Raw genomic sequence first — 18,037 nt, 5'->3', positions numbered from 1 at the left:
TCTGTTATGTGTCTTAGTGATATCTGCAAGAGAAATCAAGTTGATTTGGTGGTGTATTAACATATTGATCTCTTACACTCCAATACTTGGATATAGACGATGATTTTGAATCTCTCCTTCATTCCAGTGAGGAGAGCTGAACTGCTGCTGTAAGTCACCTGGGACTGAAATGGCAAAAGTGCTTCAGGCCAGATTAGTAGCTCTGAGAGGAGAGGACTTCCTATCCAGAATATTTACCTGCTGCCCATGTGGCCATTCCTTACTACCACAAGTCCCTTAAAACAAAAACAAAAACAAACAAACAAAAAAGTGCATATAGTTTAAGAGATAGGAGGAGCATTTTTAACTCAAATGAAGTGCTAGAAAGAGTGAAAACACCTTCCAAGTCTGATTAAGAAAAACTTGAGAGGCATAGGAATTAACTGGTGGTGTTTTTTAAAGCTTGCGTCACATATGGGCTAAATAGCATGATTGCATGATTGTATTAAAGTCTGTGGGTAAGTATCTAGCTGTTCAATATAAGAATAAGCTCAGATTTTTGAAGAGATGTTATTTTAAGATAAAAATTAAGAACAATAAAAGTAGCATCATTCTCCATACTGTTCCTTGTATGAAAATGATTTATACTCCTATTTAATCATTTTAATGATGGAATGTATTTGCATATATATACATATGTATATGTGTGTGTGTGTGTGTATGTGGTTTTTACCTTTTGCTCGCATAGCAGAAGCAACAAAGCAACCTGTGCTGTCTCTTATTTTGACTCAGTAAATTGAAATACAGCTAAAAGCCAGATCACTTTTAAGATGGTGGGTGGTGTTGTGCACACCAAAGGGAAAATTTGCCTAGCAGAATTCTTACTGCTAGTATTGATATGCAAAAAAAAAAAAAAAAAAAAAGAGCCCAGCCTGATCCATTTTCTAAATTGATAGCAACTCCAGATTTTTACAAAGTCAGCTTTCAGAGTAAATGTGATCTTGATTTTCATATGTAATGAATTTTTTTGTAAGTTTTAGTCTATGAAAAATGGAGGGTAAGACTTTTTTGTGTTTAATTGAGAGAGGATAAGATTTTTAAATGTATGGAATTAATTTTCAGTGAGAATGAAGCTTTTTAGTGACTTTACCCTCTTAAAGTTTCTGTCTGAGATCATGTGACTTTTTTTCACAAATGCGTCTGCCTGCCAGATCAAGAAAAATGATCGGCTCTATAACCTCACATTAATCTGCAATTATTTATTTGCACTGTATTATGATTAAAAGGCAGAAATGTCTCATGGAGGGTTTCTCTTTCAAGGTCGCCTGTTGGCTGCTTGATTGTGGCTCTAAGGAGCGGACCCTGCACAGCATGGTGACGAGCTTCCTCCCCCATGAGCTGCCTCTCCTCGACGGGGTAGGCACTGGCCAAGGGGTGCAGAGCTTGGGGCTTAGTGCAGCTACGGATCGCTCTGGACGGTACAGAGCAGCTATAGAGTCTGTGCTTGCCTTCAATGTCATGAAGCAGCTCCATAGCGAACTGCAGAAGGAGAATCTGACAGGTAAGGAGAGCCCTTCTGCTTAAAGGAGGGTGGAGGGTGAGGGAATTGCTGGAGCATGAGGTGATTGATCAGTGGAGAAGAAAAGTGGTTTGGGAGTTTTTATCTAAGAGTATTGTATTGCAAAATGCTGACTTGTTAAAAGAAAAAAGGGATTTTCCTTTGGAAGTATGTCTGATTTGTCAAAAAATTAAATGGGGGACAATTTTTGAGTTTGGAATAGGATTTAAGAGGTGTTTGTGCCCCAAGTATCCAACAGTTCCATTGGTTAAGGCACCCACTTGGGTAATAGCAAGTCTCTGAATCAAGCAGATCTCAGATTCAGTCTTTGGGTTGTCCTCTTCCAGGCAAAGTGCCTTGGCCATTCAGAGGGGATTTTCTCGCTGTGGTTTCTCATGAGCATTTTCAAAAGATGTTGCTTTTCCTCTTCAGAGGGCACTCCTAAAAACCCTAAAATGTGGCATTCCTTGCTCTTTATGCATTGCATCCGTGAAACTCTTGTGAACTCATAGTGAATGATCCAGAGCCTTTCCACTAAGATTTTGCTGGCTGCTTGATCCTGTTAAATTAGAAAACCTTAGTACCTTATTCCTGAGCCTTGTGATTTTTGTGTCCACTAGACTGTTAGCCAAACCTTAAGATTAAGGACAAGACCCGTTAAATGTTGTATCACTGGTTTACAACATCATTTATGGTCATTATATATAAATCTTGGAACATCTTTAAAAGATGTGAGTGGTGGAATGAAAGGGCATCAACTGTGATAGCCTTGTATTAGGTCTGCGGTTTATAACATGTTCAGATCCAAGAAGGTGGCTGTTTCTTAGTAAAAACATTTTGGGCACAAGTTGTGATACTCTGAAAACAAAGGTATTTAAGGTGAGAGAGGATCTAATCAGTGTATATAAGTACCTCAAGGGAGGGAGTGAAGAGGATGGTGCTGGTGTCTTTTCAGTGGTGACCACTGACAGAACTAGAGGTAATGGCCACAAACTGAAGCACCAAAAGTTCCACAGGAACTTAAGGAAAAATTTTTTAACAGCGAGGGTGACAGAGCACTGGAACAGGCTGCCCAGAGAGGTTGTGGAGTCTCCTTCTCTGGAGATCTTCAAAACCCGCTTGGATGCAGTCCTGTGCCACGTGCTTTAGGTGACCCTGCGTATGCAGGGGGGTTGGACTAGATGATCTCTAGAGGTCCCTTCCAACCTTAAGCATTCTGTGATTCTGTGATTCTATGAATCTGTATTAAAAGATTTTGTTGTGCTAGGACATTCAGGATTTTAAAATTTAAGTGATTTTCTGGGATTCCCCAGCTACATTTGATGAATCTGCTATAAAATTGTTCCAGTTTTGATGCCATTGATTTTTCCTGACTTTTATACATCCCACAGATGCATTTTCTAAAGTGGAGATGCCTACCCAGTACTGCTTGGCTCTGCTGGAGCTGAATGGCATTGGTTTCAGCACAGCAGCTTATGAGGCGCAGAAACAAGTGATGCAAGCTAAACTGAGTGAGATTGAGAGCAAGGCTTACCAGCTCGCTGGCCACAGCTTCTCCTTAACCAGCTCCGATGATGTTGCAGAGGTGTGAGAGGTTTGCCCTGTTCACCCCAGCATTCTGCTACTCTCTTTCTTCACATTCCCCCTCTTCTCCTGTTTTCCCTCTCCCTCCTGTCTCTCTCCTCTCTCCTTCCCCTTTCCCTCCACTCTCTCCCCCATCTTTCTTTGGAAAGAAGTCTTTGTCTTTCTTCCCACTTCCACTGCTTCTCACCTTCTGTATTTTCCCACTCTTTCAACAGTCTGCTCATACTTTTGATGCCTGCACTTTCAGTGGTTTGTCCACACTTTTCTTATACTTTCCCGATGCCTTCACTCTTTTACCCGCTTTTTTCATTTTCTCTTTTCTTATTGGTTCCCCTCTTTACTTCTTCCTACTCTCACTTCTCCATTTCACTTCTCCACCTCTTGCGCCTTTTCTCCACTGTTTTATTTTTTCCCCATGCTTTCACTTTTTCTCCCATGCTTTCCCTTTTTTCTCACACTTTCACATTTTTTCCCATGCTTTCACTTTTTCCCTCACTGTCACCTTTTCCTCTGCTTTCATTTTTTTCCACCTCATTTTCAGTTTTTTTCCCACTTTCCCTTTTCCTTTTTTATCTTTTGCCATCTCTTCTTCTTCCTGCTTTTGCTCTTTTTCCACTCTTTCACTTCTATTTGCTTTTTAATCTTTTTTTTTACCATACTTTCACTTCTCCCCCACTTTTTCCCCACATTCTCTTTTTCCCCCACTTTCACTTTTTATGCATTTTCCCTGCTTTCACCTTTTCCCACTTTCCTGTTTTCCACCCCCTTTCCCTGTTCTCCCCCACGCTTTGCCTGTTTTTGCCACCCCCTGCTTTCCTCCCTGCTTTCCCCCAAGCTTTCTCTGTTTTCACCCACAGTTTCCCCCCACACACTGTTCCTTTTTCCCCACTGTCCTTTTTTCAGTTGGAGCTCTTGAAATAACACTCTGGTCTAATTTTACTCTGCTCGGGGAAAAGGGGAAGAAAAGCTTTTCTGAAATGCAGTTTTCTTAACTGTGGAAGCTTGTTCTTCATGCAGAACTTTTTTAGGAACCATGTGACATATCCTGTATCAATTAGTAGAGCTTTATTCCCTTTTAATCTTATTTATTTGAAACTTTTGTGCTACAGAAACATATGAGAAAACAACTTTTGTTTCCTTCTGCCACCGGTGAAATGAAGCACAATAGCTGTTACACAGTGTATTTATGCTACATGAAAACATAGAGTGAAAAATGAAGATCTGTGTTGTTTCTGTTGACAAGTGAATGTATACTTCATTTTCTGTTTCCTGGCACATTGCTAGGAAAACTAATACTCAACCTATCTTAGAAAAAGTATTTGTGACCACTTCCTTGTGTGCCATTTGTGTGGCTCTGAGGCCTGTTTCCAGCAAAGATTTCTTTGCCAATTTTCTTCCCACTTTCCATCATTTTAACTCCATACTTCTTTACAGTTCACTGTCAGCAGTAACCTCACTTACTGGATGCAATTAATTATCTTTTCTAAACACACACATCTGAACTCAAACTTACAGTACTTAGAAAATGAGATTTTAGATTGTGTTTTGTAGTTAAATTAAATGAGAAGGAATTACTTTGATAGAACAGATCATTAATCAGCTTTTTAATTACCTATAGCATTAGTACTGTTCTTTGGTTAGAGTACAAGCTGTTTAAATGCTCAGTCATTCAGTCATTGTTCTCCTCCATAGAGCAGCATACAGAAACTGAAATGCTGTTTTTTTTTTCAGATTCTGTTCCTGGAGCTGAAGTTGCCACGAAATGGAGACGTGAAAGTTAAAGGGAACAAGAAAACACTGGGTTGTGCCAGAAGAGCAAGTGCTAACGGGAATAGGGTTAGGCTGAGCAAGCAGTTCAGTACAACGAAGGTACAGTGAAGTCTGGTTCTAGTCTGAAAATGACTGTAAAAATAACTCTTTTTAATTCACACATCTGCTCCCAGAGTGCATCAGAGTTAGATTTGCTGATTTAAATGACAGTAAATTTTTACTGCCTTCTGCTCTCCAGTTACCTCCAGATACCACTGGACATTCAAAATGGATTCTGTCTTCTCCTGAGTGGAGTTATTAACTCCTCCTCCTCTTCAGAGGCCTGCATGTAGTGCAGACATAACTATAGATAGAAGACTTCAGTAAGAATAAGTCAGGCAGAATTTGGTTTGCAGAACAAAGTCGAAGACCAAAATAGCACAGTAATTTTTAAAGCCAATAGCAGAAGAATTTGTCAGCATCATCTTGAAATTTACTTAAATAAGGTGATTAAACACAGTATTTTTCCTGCCTGTTTCTACTATATCTATGTTTTGTACTTCAGAAAACCTGTTTTCAGAATGGTTAATCTGACCTATCAAATCAAACATATCAGAGGCTTGTGAAAGCCATCAACATGCTTGCCAGTTACTAAATATATTAATATTGGTATATTAATACGAGTTACCTCAGGCTAGTGACTGCTGTTGTCAGTGATGTTAGCAGATTTTTGTTTCTGTTAACAGAAACAAGTTTGCTGTTTTCAGTACACATTCATTTGCTGTTCTTAAGTTTTCCCCTTGTTCAATATAAGTTAGTGGTTGGAAGACAGGAAGTGATCTCTGAAACTCAAGTGGCAGTGAAGAAGTAAGCATGTAGTGGTGGCATGACAGGGAGCAAGAGACAAAGTGCAGGGCTGAAGTTTAGCCACCTGCTGTATACAAAAATGTTATTTTGAGAAATTATCTTGTGTAAATGATTGAAATTCTTGTCAGTGCCTTCATGTTTCTGATGTTAACTATAAAGATTTTTTTGCTACTTCTGTCTTGCAAGGAGCATGGTTGAGGGCTTTATTTGATGTGTTCCTAGCATACAGATAGGAGAGAACAGGGAGAGAAATATGCAAGAAGATGAAGGAGGAGCAGTATTAACGCTGAACAAGAGGAGAAAATGTAGGGGGCCCATGGCAAGTGATGCTTTATTTGACTATTTCAAGTGACTTATTTGTGGGTGCAGACTACCCACACCACTAAGAGTGGTGATGAGGATATTGCAGCCATGTCTCAGAGGGCTTTCCTTGCCCGCCCAGGAGTTGGCAGTGTAAGTGGGGGAATGTCCATGTGACGGAATGACATTGGAAACTTGCTGTGGGTGAAGAATTGTTTTTCCACACAGAACTGCAAAAATTGTATTTAATAGTTAAGCTTTTAAGGTAGCTAAATGTAGTCTTTTCTCTTCACAAGGATGTCTTGGAGAAATTAAAGGCACTTCACCCATTGCCAGGGCTGATACTGGAGTGGAGAAGGATCAACAATGCTATTACTAAAGTAGTGTTTCCACTACAGAGGGAAAAGCGTTTCAGTTCTTCACTCGGAATGGAGAGGATATACCCGGTGTCACAGACTCACACAGCAACAGGTAAAGAAATGTGTGCAATCCCTTGCCATTGATTTTTGGCAGCTTTCCTAAGGGGGAAATGACAAGAAGTGAAGCCTTTTTTGCCTTTCAAACCAAGTGACAATATTAAAACAGCCATTTCACATTAATCTGCTTTAATAGTCCAGATGCATTATAATTCCTAGCTTTTATATTCCCAGAGTAGTACTACTAATTTTTTGCACATATTAGCATGTAAATTTTTGGACCCAGAACAGGACCAGGGTTTGGGGTTTTTTTTGTTTGTTTTGTTTTGTTTTTTAATTTTATTAATAATACAAAAAAGCTACAGGAGAAACCATCTCAAAACCATTAATCCAAATTGAATTTAGCTTACTGTCTTCTGAAAAAATGACCAAAACATATCCTTGCCTTGAAGGCAGGGGTAATGAGAGATAGAATTATGACAACATTGGTAAAGATGTCATAAGCTGGCTAAGGTGAAAACAGAATCCAAGAGGCTGTTACAGCTGTAATTCCCTTTGGAAAAAAGCAAAGTAGCAAAGTTATAATGCATCCATCACTGGAGAAAGACATTCTAGTTTAGAATAAAAGCAGAGTAAGGCAGGAAAATAGATTTGTTTTAAAAATGTGTCTGACAGACAGTGGGTTTGGTCTTGCTTCTCTTAGCAGGTTTCTGAGCTCATAAATCAGCAGTGGGCCAATGCTTCCATTTCTCAGTTTCTTGTTTTTAGCCAGAAACACTTGGCTGTTGGTGATGCAGATATGTGCTCTGCTGCATTAGGTTAGAGAGGTTCCTTTGGGTTCTTTCTTATTCTGTCTGGTCTTACTTCTCAGGTCGAATAACCTTCACAGAGCCAAATATCCAGAATGTGCCAAGAGATTTTGAGATTGAAATGCCAACTGTGGTTGAAGAGAGCCCACCCCCCCGAGCCCAGGGAAATGGTTATTCTCGTGCTCCTTCTGGAGGCAGGTAGGATCCTGGCAAAGCTTCTGTCTGCTCTGCTTGTCTGAATTTGGTTGAGTTGTCAAACTTTTCTTTTCTGTCTTTCTCCGTGGCTATGATCATGTCTGTGTGACTTCTTACTCATTGTTTCTCTTACAATTTCAGAGGAACGAGTACCTAAACATCAGTGACACATGAAAGACATTATGAGACTAAATAATTGTACGTGGCTTCATGTGCCATTTGCTTTTTGAAGTTCTTTATGAAACCCTACAAAGATGAAATTAGCATTTTACTCCCTGTTATTGAATGGAGAGGCTGAATGTGAAGAAAATCTAGACCGAAGCAAGACTCTGGTTAACCTCTTAGGACCCCTTCTGAAAGAGGAGGGAATTTTGTGGCAGGAGTAGAAGAAAGTGCAGCAGTTTTATGCCATGCCACTCCCAGTGTCAGAGAGCACAGGTGAATGTGTTTTTTATTCCCTGTTAATTATTTTACTTGTTATAAAGCATCTTTTGAAAAAACATCCAGATTGCAGAACAGTGCTAAATCTAAATCTGGTTTCTGCTAACCAAACACTCTGTTTTGACAGCATGAGGTGTAAATGCTTGAACAATTGTATAGCAGTCTGGTGAGCAAGATGTATCTTTGTATTTCTTCTCCTAACACAATGTGCCATGCACATGGAATGGGTCAAAGAAGGGAACGCAGGAATAACAGGATCTTGTCTATTGTCTCTGTTCTCCAGAAGAAGAGCAAGACCTGTTGATGGAGGTGAAAGCGACAGTTTGAAGAATAGTGGTCAAGCTTGCAGCAGCTTTATAGGATGATTGGAGAGTGTCCTGGGATCTTAGAGACTTCCCTGAAGAAAAGCAGCCAGCTGCAGAAGTAGAAGGCTAGCTGTTCTTTCTAAGACGCCTGCTTCTCAGCCCGACTTTTGGAGATAAATTCCTTAAACCACAGTGCTAGGAAGATGGGCAATGACTGCTAGCACAAAAGAAGTTGTTGTGTAGTCACTGCTCCAAGTATGCAGGTGACAGACCTTCCAGACTTGAGTCTGACTCATCCTTTGTCTCACTAGCATGCCTAGCTGCCAGTGGCCCTTTTTCCTGTTGTAGAAAGCTTCTGACCAAGGGAGTGTAGCTGATTTATATTGTGTTAAAAAACCTTTATTCATTCAACTATCATGGGATGACCACTCAAGGTCAAAAGAAAATCAGCTAGCTTTGTGGTAATTTTTGACTCAGTCTTTACAGAGGGAAAATATAAGGTATTCTAAATATGTCTTCTGCAACTTCTGTTCTGCTTTTTCAGGCTCACTTGTGTGTACACTAGCTCGTGTGTACCCTAGCATGGGTGTATGCAGGTGTGCATGTGTGTGTGCACAAGTGTGCGTGTGTGCACTGTCTGGTGTTGTGGAATCAGTAAATTCCTTCAAGTGTTCATATGTCTTCTGTCTAATTCTTCCATGTTCAGATCAGCTATGGATTGCTTAGAAGAATGGAATAGAAGCTATTGTCTCTGCGTTCACTAATTCTTTGCAGAAAAAAATGATTAAGAATCTTTAAACACGTTACACCTCATGAAGTAACAGTTGTTGTCTTTGTCTCCACAGAGGTAGAATGCGCCCCAGTATTTTGCCTAATGGTCCCAAGATTCAGGCTGAAGACCGAGCAGAAGAAAGAGGAATCCCATTTTCTGTTAGCATGAGGCATGCTTTTGTTCCCTTCCCAGGTAATGCTCAGATCCTGCTCTGTGCCAGCTATTTGTTAAGAACTTAGCTAGCAAAAAAGACTTAGATGAAGAGTGGAAGAAACTATAACAGTATGTACCTGTTTTAGCAGCCTACATGGAAAATGAATGCTGTTGTTACAGAGTTTGCCCTCAGAATTAGTCACAAGGAGACTGTAAAGGAGAGCATTTCAACTGGGGAAAGCATTCAAATGTCGTGACTCAAATGCTCACACTTTCATTCCCTCTTTAAGAATATATAATTTTTAAAGAGCTATACTTATGCAGCCCATAAGACACAAATTGCAGTCTTATCTAATGTTTGCTGAAATGTTTCTAAAGTCAGTCACCTTGCCTTCCCTGCCTCACTACAAGTCTACTGGCCTGATCCCTGTGCTGATCATTCATATGAGGTGTTAGACTCTTTCACAGAACCCTGAAGAGATTCCTGTCTGGCAGTATTTGATGGCGCCAAGATGTAGGGGCTGGATGATAATCAGGCAGGCTTGGGACTTTGGGGGATAGGCAAGAATTTGATTGCATTTTTACTGTTAATTGGCGAAACTTTCAGCAGTGGCAGAAACAGCCCATAAAGCTTTTCCGAAAAAGACAGACTGAGGCAAGCTGAAGTAACAGCTTTCATCCCGTGTTACTCGTGTCCAGGAGTGCATGGAGAAAGTTGCATAGAAGTGGATGTGGAAAATTTTGAGTGCAGAAGTGCAAGTAAAGCAGCTAAGAAGCTTCAGTTCCTTTCACTGTGTACAGCTGTTTATGCCAGTGTGATGCTACTTGAAGTGCATGAGGGAAAATTCTGATTTAGTGACACGTGCTCCGTCCTCTTCGTACTCATATCAAACAGCCATAAATGACGACAACAGTCAAGCAGATGAGATTCAGGCCTTCACTTTCTCATGGGATGGATGATCATGTGTTTGGAGTGTGATTGGAGTAATTTCTGAAATAATATTGCTTCAGGCTAACTCACTGTTCACTTCAGGTGGCCTAATGTTGGCTGCTGATTACTCTCAGCTTGAGCTGAGGATCCTTGCTCACTTGTCTGGTGACCGCCGACTCATTCAAGCCTTAAACGGAGGTATTGATGTCTTCAAGAGAATTGCAGCGGAATGGAAAATGATTGATCCTGCAGCTGTTGGAGATGACATCAGGCAACAAGCTAAACAGGTAATTTTTAGGAAAAATAATTATGCAGCAACTTGCTGAACAGGAAGGCTTGGTACTCAAAACAGCAGGAAATCACAGCAGTAAGATTTTCTGTCTGGGTTCAGGTGTGACTGGAGTTGTTCAGGCCAGTAGCCATTTAGTAACTGCTTTGTGTGTCCTCCCAGTCTCAGCAAGTTTCAACTGGTGCTGACTGGGTTGGGGGTGACGAGGGTGGAAGAATGGCTTGTACTTGGAGGTGGTCTCTGTTCTTCAGTGTATACCCTTGCCCCAACATGCTTGTCTTCCACTGATTTTGTTTTGGCTCTGCTTTCTGTTAATGGTTCACCATGCAACTGTGATTACTCTGACTGTCCTCTGCCAGATTTGCTATGGAATCATCTATGGAATAGGAGCAAAATCTTTAGGGGAGCAGATGGGGATTGATGAAAACGAAGCTGCTGACTACATTGATTCCTTCAAATCCAGATACACAGGTTAGCATATGGGGGTTTAAGACTTGGGCTACTCCCCCTCCCCCAGCTTCTTCATTTCACGTCTCTTCAAATCCTAAATTTGTCTCCGTCCTCTGCTACTCATAGCTTTTTCTTTTTCCTTTTTTTTTTTTTTGAAAAAGTCCAATACATGAGCATGAGCAGAACTGTTTTGTACTCCGTAATGTTGTACTCCACGCCCTGTTTTATTAATCTTTAGGACATTGTTATTTTGTTCAATAATTAATCCACTCTGGGGATTAATTTTAAAGCACTCAGCTTTCTGGATAAGAAACTTTTTTTTTTTTTCTTGTTAAAACACATGGCTTTAAAGGATGTGTAATACACCTTTGCACTGAAGTTCTTCTTTAAATAGAACCACTTATTTCTTCCATTCTTGTCTTCTGCTTCTGTGGAGTTTAAAGCAGTACTTCATATAACCATTACATTTCTATCAAGTTACTCAGACTAATTCTGCAACACTCTGGAAAAGAGACATTGTTGCATTTCTAAGAAGACTGTTAGCTTTCTCCAGGAAAGCTAAAGAGGAGTGGAGTTGCAATCAGAAAATGATTGGAGGTCAAGCTCTAATTGTAACATTTGGAAATGAGCTGGAAAATAAAGTTCTGAAGATTCAGGCTTTGTTTGATCAAGTGAGAAGTACTGTCCCATTAAAAGTCTGCTGAGTCTCCAGGTACTTCTTAATAGTCTCTCCTTTGAACACCTTTAGAAATGACTTTCTGCCTTCTCCCCCTCTTAGCACACGCACGCCTGTGAGCATGCACTGTGCAGTATGTAGAGATGGCTACATTGCAGCTTCTTTTCCTCTGAATTTCACTTGTATGTAATGTCAGGCTGACATACTAAATTGCATGCCTAACATTAACTACCACTGTCAACCTTGGCCTTGAATAGCATCTCTTGTGCTTTACGTTTTATAAACCTTGGAAAGAAACTGTCTGAAGTTAACTTTTTCTACTTCAGTGCAGTTATCTGAATTTGCAAAGAAAAGGGCTATTCCCTGTCTCACCATACGCTGACCTATGTTCCTTTTTAACACCCTTCATGGTTTTGCTCCTTTCCTTACAGAGCACAGCTGGATGAGTTTGTTTCATCCCAGAATCTGAAGTGGCTGATCTGAAATCGGGCAGCCTGAGGGATCAAGGGTTCTGACTTCTACTTTCAACCTACTGTCTTCCTACTACTTGTTTCTCCAGTGCTGCTCCGGGTCCTGACCTCTCCGTGAGGTCTCCATTCTTATGAACAGCACATGTAATGCTCTGTGCCTGGTCACTATGCAGAACTGTTTCCTATAGCCTTGTGCATAGCCCGATATCCTGACATTATGCATATTTTCTTACAACTCGAAGTCTAATTTCACTCAGCAGAGCTGAGAATGGGCTGAATGAGTGATCCTGTGCTTTGGTCTCCTTCACTGACAGGGTTTAAGAAATTAAAATAATTACCTACCTTGGTCCTTTTTAGGTTGCCCATGCCCCTTGCAGTGACCCTGATGAGGAGTTAACATGAGACATCAGCTGTATTAGTGAATATTTTGTCTTTCACAGGGCTTCAGAAATTCTTGAGAGAGACAGTGAAGAATTGCAAAAGGGATGGGTTCGTGCAGACCATTCTTGGTAGACGGAGATACCTACCTGCCATCAGAGATCCCAACCCGTACAGTAAAGCTCATGTGCGTTGAACTCAGCGCTTATTTTTTTAAGTATCTGTTTTTACATATCCTTAACTGCAGCTTTACAGTGCCTGTCACTCATTTTAGTCATGACCTTGCACTTCACACTTAGTTCACTATTGCCTCAGTTGTTTTCTGAATAAGAAAGCTTTTGTCATGATTTGTTTGACATAAGTCTTCTGTGACTTGGTGTACAGCTGTCATCGCTGTTCTAACCTTACTTCATAACTCCCACTTTGGAACTGGAATGAGTAATATATTGATATAAGTGGACATGATTTTTAAAAGCCTCCACATAGTGATGTTTTTAACTCTTCAGGCTGAGTTGCTCCCACTCAGCTGTCTTTGCATGTTGACAGCACTTGAACAGGCATTTAACATCCTGTGTTTTCCAGGTATTAATTCTTTTTCTCATGTTCCCTTAAGTGGCAAACTGACGTAACTGGTTAGATAAGTATTTACTTAGTACTCACTTACGCATCAATTATGTTTTTTTCTTCAAGGTCATTTTGGACACATCTGTCATAGATGCTGTACTTCAGTAACAGCAAATGGGCTTCCTAGGGTGTTGGTGTTATTTCTGATGCTGGATTTAATTTTTTGGGGTGCATGTTGAGAACAAATATCTTTGTTTAGGCAGAGCGACAGGCTGTGAATACAACTGTTCAGGGATCTGCTGCTGACATTGTCAAAACAGCCACGGTGAACATCCAGAGGCGCCTGGAAGCTCTCTCCTCTAACATCAAGTCTCATGGACATCTGGAGAGCTCCCTCCATAGAGACAAGGCTGGTATGCTCCCCTCTGCCAAGTGCCCTAGAGAGAAACTTCTGGTATTACCAATTAAGCCCCCAAAACCTAGGGGGCTTGGGGAAGGGCGGGGTGAAAATTTTATTTCCTGGAATTAAGTCTGGAATTTGTTTGCCTATGCAGAAATTCCACAATAGTATTATATGAAACGTTCATCAGCCTGTTTGTTCTGGAGGCAGTTAGCAGGGATGTGCTGGGGTGCTTGTTTCCAAGGATTGCTGTGAAGACTTTTTGTAGCATAGTATAGTCGTATACTTTTGAAAAGATAATTTAAGGGATGGAGTGGTGCATTTGTTTGCTAGTTCATATGCTTCAACTTGTAACGTGAAGCTGCCTTAAAGTAAAGAATCTGATTCTTAGGCATGGGAAAGAAAACAAAATAATTATTTGTTGAACCACTAGCAATATACCAGGGATCTTTATTTTAGAGAGGCAAAATTGAAAGGTTTGCAAAGAATGCACCTTTGCTACAAGCAGAAGGTGTGTGCTAGGAGGAGCTTTCCACCCTCCGCACGACCAGAAGCTACCCATCTTTGTCCAGCATAATTGTAGGAAGGAGAGCATCTGCATGTGGCAGTTTCTTTTTCTCCTCTAATACCATGTGCTTCAAGAGTTTGAAAGAATTCCCTTTCAGCAATTTATAGATTGCTATAAATATATACTGATATAACCTATCTCAACAGAGATGCATCCTGAAGCATGTGGGCGCATCAGTGTTGCTGTGCTTCAGTGTGAGGTTCATGTGAGGAACTGATGGTGCAGTGAAGCTCTTCCTGCAATTGTGAACTAGAATCCCCCTCTTTGCTAACTTGATAAATAACTTCAGAGTCTCTATGCAGATATTTATTTATTTATTTAAACTTAAGGTCCTTACCATAAAACAGTTTACTCCTTTTTTTGTTTGGCAGGCATGGCATACCAGGGTCCTGTCTTGTCAGCTATTTACTAACTTATTCGAAGACTGCCCATTTTTTTTTATCACAAGTTGAAGCGACAGTTTCAGATGACTGTATTTGGCTGGGTTGAAAAAGTCCTTCTGGCTCCTCAGAACTAGCCATTAAAATGAATTTGGAAGAAAAGCAGAATCTTAATTTGTTGCCAGAGAGAATGCTATAGACCAAGTTCTGATTAAACTTGACATAATTTTGTTTAAAATTTACTTTTAAAACAGATGGTTAAGGAGCTGAAACTGTCTGTCTTGTTTCTGTTCTGATTCACATCTTCATAATTTAAGGCTGAAATGTTTTTATCTAAAATGCTTTTCATTAACATTTTTATGTCAGTAGCTGTACAAATATTGATAGAATAGTAATGTTTTGTGTTTTTATCTGTATACTCAGACTTCTTCATTTTAAGGTTCCACGTGTTCGTTTTCTTAGCATTCTGCGTATGTGCAGGTTTTTGATACAAGCAATATGTCTTTGCATAACAGGACCTAACCACCTGTGTTCTTCACCTGTGCAGGAAGGCTGGCAGGGAAGCAAAGCAGATGCATGTTGCCTCCCCTCAGTGGAGGTTTCTTTGTTCTCCAGCTCCATGATGAGCTCCTCTACGAGGTTGCGGAAGACGATGTCATCCAGGTACAGTCATCCCTATTTTCAAGTCTTCTAGACGGTTTCAGCATGGTTAGTAGATAGTAGATTGCAAATGTGCCTGGATGCCACCCTGTGCCACGTGCTCTAGGTGTCCCTCCTGGAGCAGGGGAGTTGGACTAGATGATCTCTGGAGGTCCCTTCCAACCTCAACCATTCTGTGATTTCACCAGCACTGATGCAGTTCTCAGCTGCTTTTTAGCTTGCTGGCTTACTGCACAGTTGTGTCTCTCACTGCCAAAGACAGCAGAAGGTGGCTTGATTGAGCTGGTTGAGCTGACCTTGGCAATGAAGTGTCAGAGCTACGGTCTAGTTTAGGAATGAAAAGCTAGGTGCTCTTCAACTGCTTGCTTTTTCTCCACGTAATTGTATTTATGCCTTTAAGCTGTCCAGCCTACCTCTAAGCGTGCTTTGGATGGGAGTTGAGGACACTGAAAGTGGTGCTGTTTGTTCAGTGTACAGGAAATGGAGAGCCCAGAGCCCAGCTCATTGTTGCATGACCATCCCATCAGCTTCCCCAGGCATTTCAGGCAGGGTTTTGTGTCTCCTCTGGAGCCTTTTCCAGGAGACTAAACTTCCCTTGCTCTGGGTGCAACAGCCCTGGTTTGATGTTCCTCACTGTCTGTGTGCAGGACCTCTGAACAGCTGGTGTTTCTTTTAAGATATTGGGACCAAACTGTCCAGTGAAGGCTACAGCAAGTGTTGAGAGGATGAAAAATTGATTTGCGTGTTGCACAAAGCAGCACTTTCTTCCTCCACATTCCAGAATCATATTTGTTTTCTTTTCACAATAGTATGTCTTGCTTTAGCTCTGTTCGATTTTGGATCTCTGATAATGCCATTTTTTTTTTCTGTCTAGCTATTCGTTTTCCGACCTGTGTTTGAACAATAGATCATTTCTATTCTGGTTTTCTGTCCTGCTTTCTATCATGCTTTGTACTTGTCTGTACTGAATTACATCCTGTTTCAAAGCATTTTTCTAGGTTATCAAGATCATTTTGAAATGTGGTGTGCAAAGGTGTAATATTTTGGAAGGTACATCTCCCCATTCTTAGCATCATTGTAAATCTTCTTCTGCTCTGATCTTCTCAACTCCATTCCTCCAGCTCCCAATAAGAATTATGGTGTAATTTCTACTGTGAAGAATTTATGGGAAGGTATGGAGGTTAAAAAGCTTGAATGTTTCCCAATTTTGACCCTCTAGCTGAAATAGAGGACCTCAGTCATTTCCAAGATTTCCTTTTTGGCTTGTTTTTGCTTTGCTCTGCTGTGGAGAGGCTCACAGGGTGAGAGTGGACAGAAAGGTTCATTCATGTGTGTGGGTCCTGGGGTTGGAAAGAGGATCCTCTTATCTAAGGCAGGTATTGAAAAGCAGGAAGAAAAGTAGTTTTTTTATGATCCCAAAAGCCAGAGGCAAAAATGTCAGAGGGACTCCTGACTGTACGCTTAAGTGAATGTTTTCTTAAAGATACCCTTTGAAGGCAGCAATTAATGGAGGAGTTAATTAATGGAGCAATTACTTGCAGGAGTAAACCTGAATAGCATCTGACCCTTGCATTAAATATGACCCGCTTTCCCATCAGTTTGTGTTTTTCACTGGAACCTCTCACTGACACTGTGAGGAGGAGCACATTTTTTTGCCTGCAGTTTGTTTTGTGAATTATTTATTTTTTTTTGCCTTGTTTTGTGAACACTGATGTTTTCAGAATAGACTCCACAAAATGCTTAGAATTACACAGCTGGGTGAAAGGAGAGGGGCTGTGCAGGACTCAAGTGTTTAATGGAAATATAGTGTGTAAAATGTTGTTTGCTCAAAACGATTTCTACATTCCCAAATTATAAGCGGGATTAATACGTTTAGTCACATTCCCACCTGTGGTAAGTGAGTGCAAAGGAAAATGCAGTGAAGAGCTCCAGGTTTCTGGGCAGGTCAGATGCTGACCGAAAACCAGAGCATGGGGGCTGTGTGCATCAGTCCTTGTGCAGGGCGCTGCAGGACCCCGTGTCACGTTGCCTTGTAGGTAGCCCAGATCGTGAAACACGAGATGGAAAACGCCATGAAACTCTCCGTAAAGCTGGACGTTAAAGTGAAAGTTGGACCCAGCTGGGGCGACCTGCAGGACCTGGAGCTGTAGACATGAAACACAGCTTCATTGCCTGCAAGGAGGCTGAAGGCACCATGGACTGGCTGGGGCAAGTGCCAGTTTCCTCACTGGCAGCCACGGATGTGTGTGCAATGTCGTCCTCTTTTTAAAGACATAATCAGAAACTACCTCTGAAGGGGGTCATGGAAGCTGCTATGAATTCACCAAGCCAAACCTACTCATGGTCGGACCATGCAGTTTGCAGAACTCTGAAATTAATTGCTGAAGTATAATATTTAAATGAATTCTTGGTTAAAATATGCTTATATTTATTATTTTTTAAAAATGCTAATGAATTTTCTCCATATAAAATAAGCTGGAATATTTTACTAAAAGAAAGTGCAAAGATTGTTTGGAAAAGGTTGGTTATAACTGTATATAAGATAATAATAAACTGTCATTTTGTTAGCACGTAATATGGAATTTTACGGGTCTGTGCTGGGATCACTGTAATGAATTGTGCAGATGATATCAAAGCACACAAATGGCTTTACAGGGGACTGTATGTCTTGATGACCAGCTGTGCAGTGTTCACAGCAAGTGGAACTCTGCTCAGTTGGCCTCCAAAGGCGCTTGTGGACTGACTGGTGTGATTCTTTGTCCAGTTGCTACCTTGCAAACTGGCCTTCAGAGGGATAGTATTTGGGCTCTTTATAGGTAGCGCCAAACCATTGGCAGAAACATTGATTTTAAAGAGTGAAATCCTGAATGCAAATGATTATTATTAAAAACTTAACTCCAAGTCGTAAGCTCCTAAGAAAAATATTTTGGTCTGACAAGCCCAAGTGTTTCAGGTCTCTTGCATTAATGTGCCACTGCATGGTGGGTGACATGTGGCTTTTCATTTTCCTCCTATCCCTCCAGAGACCAGTCTTATAGGGAAGCCCCATACAAAGCCTGTTTAGCCTTGCTAAAAATTGCATAGATTTAAACCTTGTGCTTTGCTTGAGTGCCTTTGACTCTGTCCCAGTGTGTAGGCAGAGA

At 40.8% G+C, this 18,037-nt stretch overlaps 1 protein-coding gene across 1 annotated transcript in view; it reads left to right on the top strand.

Annotated features, from left to right (window-relative positions):
• Nucleotides 1-17,096, top strand: part of POLQ (DNA polymerase theta) — a 43,336-nt gene extending 26,240 nt beyond the window's left edge. Inside the window, exons 19-30 of the mRNA XM_088535799.1 lie at nucleotides 1,300-1,540; nucleotides 2,929-3,122; nucleotides 4,853-4,990; nucleotides 6,334-6,508; nucleotides 7,325-7,460; nucleotides 9,049-9,167; nucleotides 10,162-10,346; nucleotides 10,708-10,819; nucleotides 12,385-12,509; nucleotides 13,146-13,299; nucleotides 14,782-14,897; nucleotides 16,931-17,096. Of these exons, the coding sequence (XP_088391925.1) occupies nucleotides 1,300-1,540; nucleotides 2,929-3,122; nucleotides 4,853-4,990; nucleotides 6,334-6,508; nucleotides 7,325-7,460; nucleotides 9,049-9,167; nucleotides 10,162-10,346; nucleotides 10,708-10,819; nucleotides 12,385-12,509; nucleotides 13,146-13,299; nucleotides 14,782-14,897; nucleotides 16,931-17,044 (1,809 nt within the window). The 3' untranslated portion in view covers nucleotides 17,045-17,096. The remainder of the gene's footprint in view (nucleotides 1-1,299; nucleotides 1,541-2,928; nucleotides 3,123-4,852; nucleotides 4,991-6,333; nucleotides 6,509-7,324; nucleotides 7,461-9,048; nucleotides 9,168-10,161; nucleotides 10,347-10,707; nucleotides 10,820-12,384; nucleotides 12,510-13,145; nucleotides 13,300-14,781; nucleotides 14,898-16,930) is intronic.
• The last annotated feature ends 941 nt before the right edge of the window (nucleotides 17,097-18,037 follow it).

The sequence above is a fragment of the Tinamus guttatus genome, unplaced genomic scaffold, assembly GCF_059628265.1.
Source record: "Tinamus guttatus ecotype Peru unplaced genomic scaffold, ASM5962826v1 Tinamus_guttatus_pri_ptg000646l, whole genome shotgun sequence".
NCBI classification, from domain to species: domain Eukaryota; kingdom Metazoa; phylum Chordata; class Aves; order Tinamiformes; family Tinamidae; genus Tinamus; species Tinamus guttatus.
This window is presented reverse-complemented; position numbering and strand designations above follow the sequence as displayed.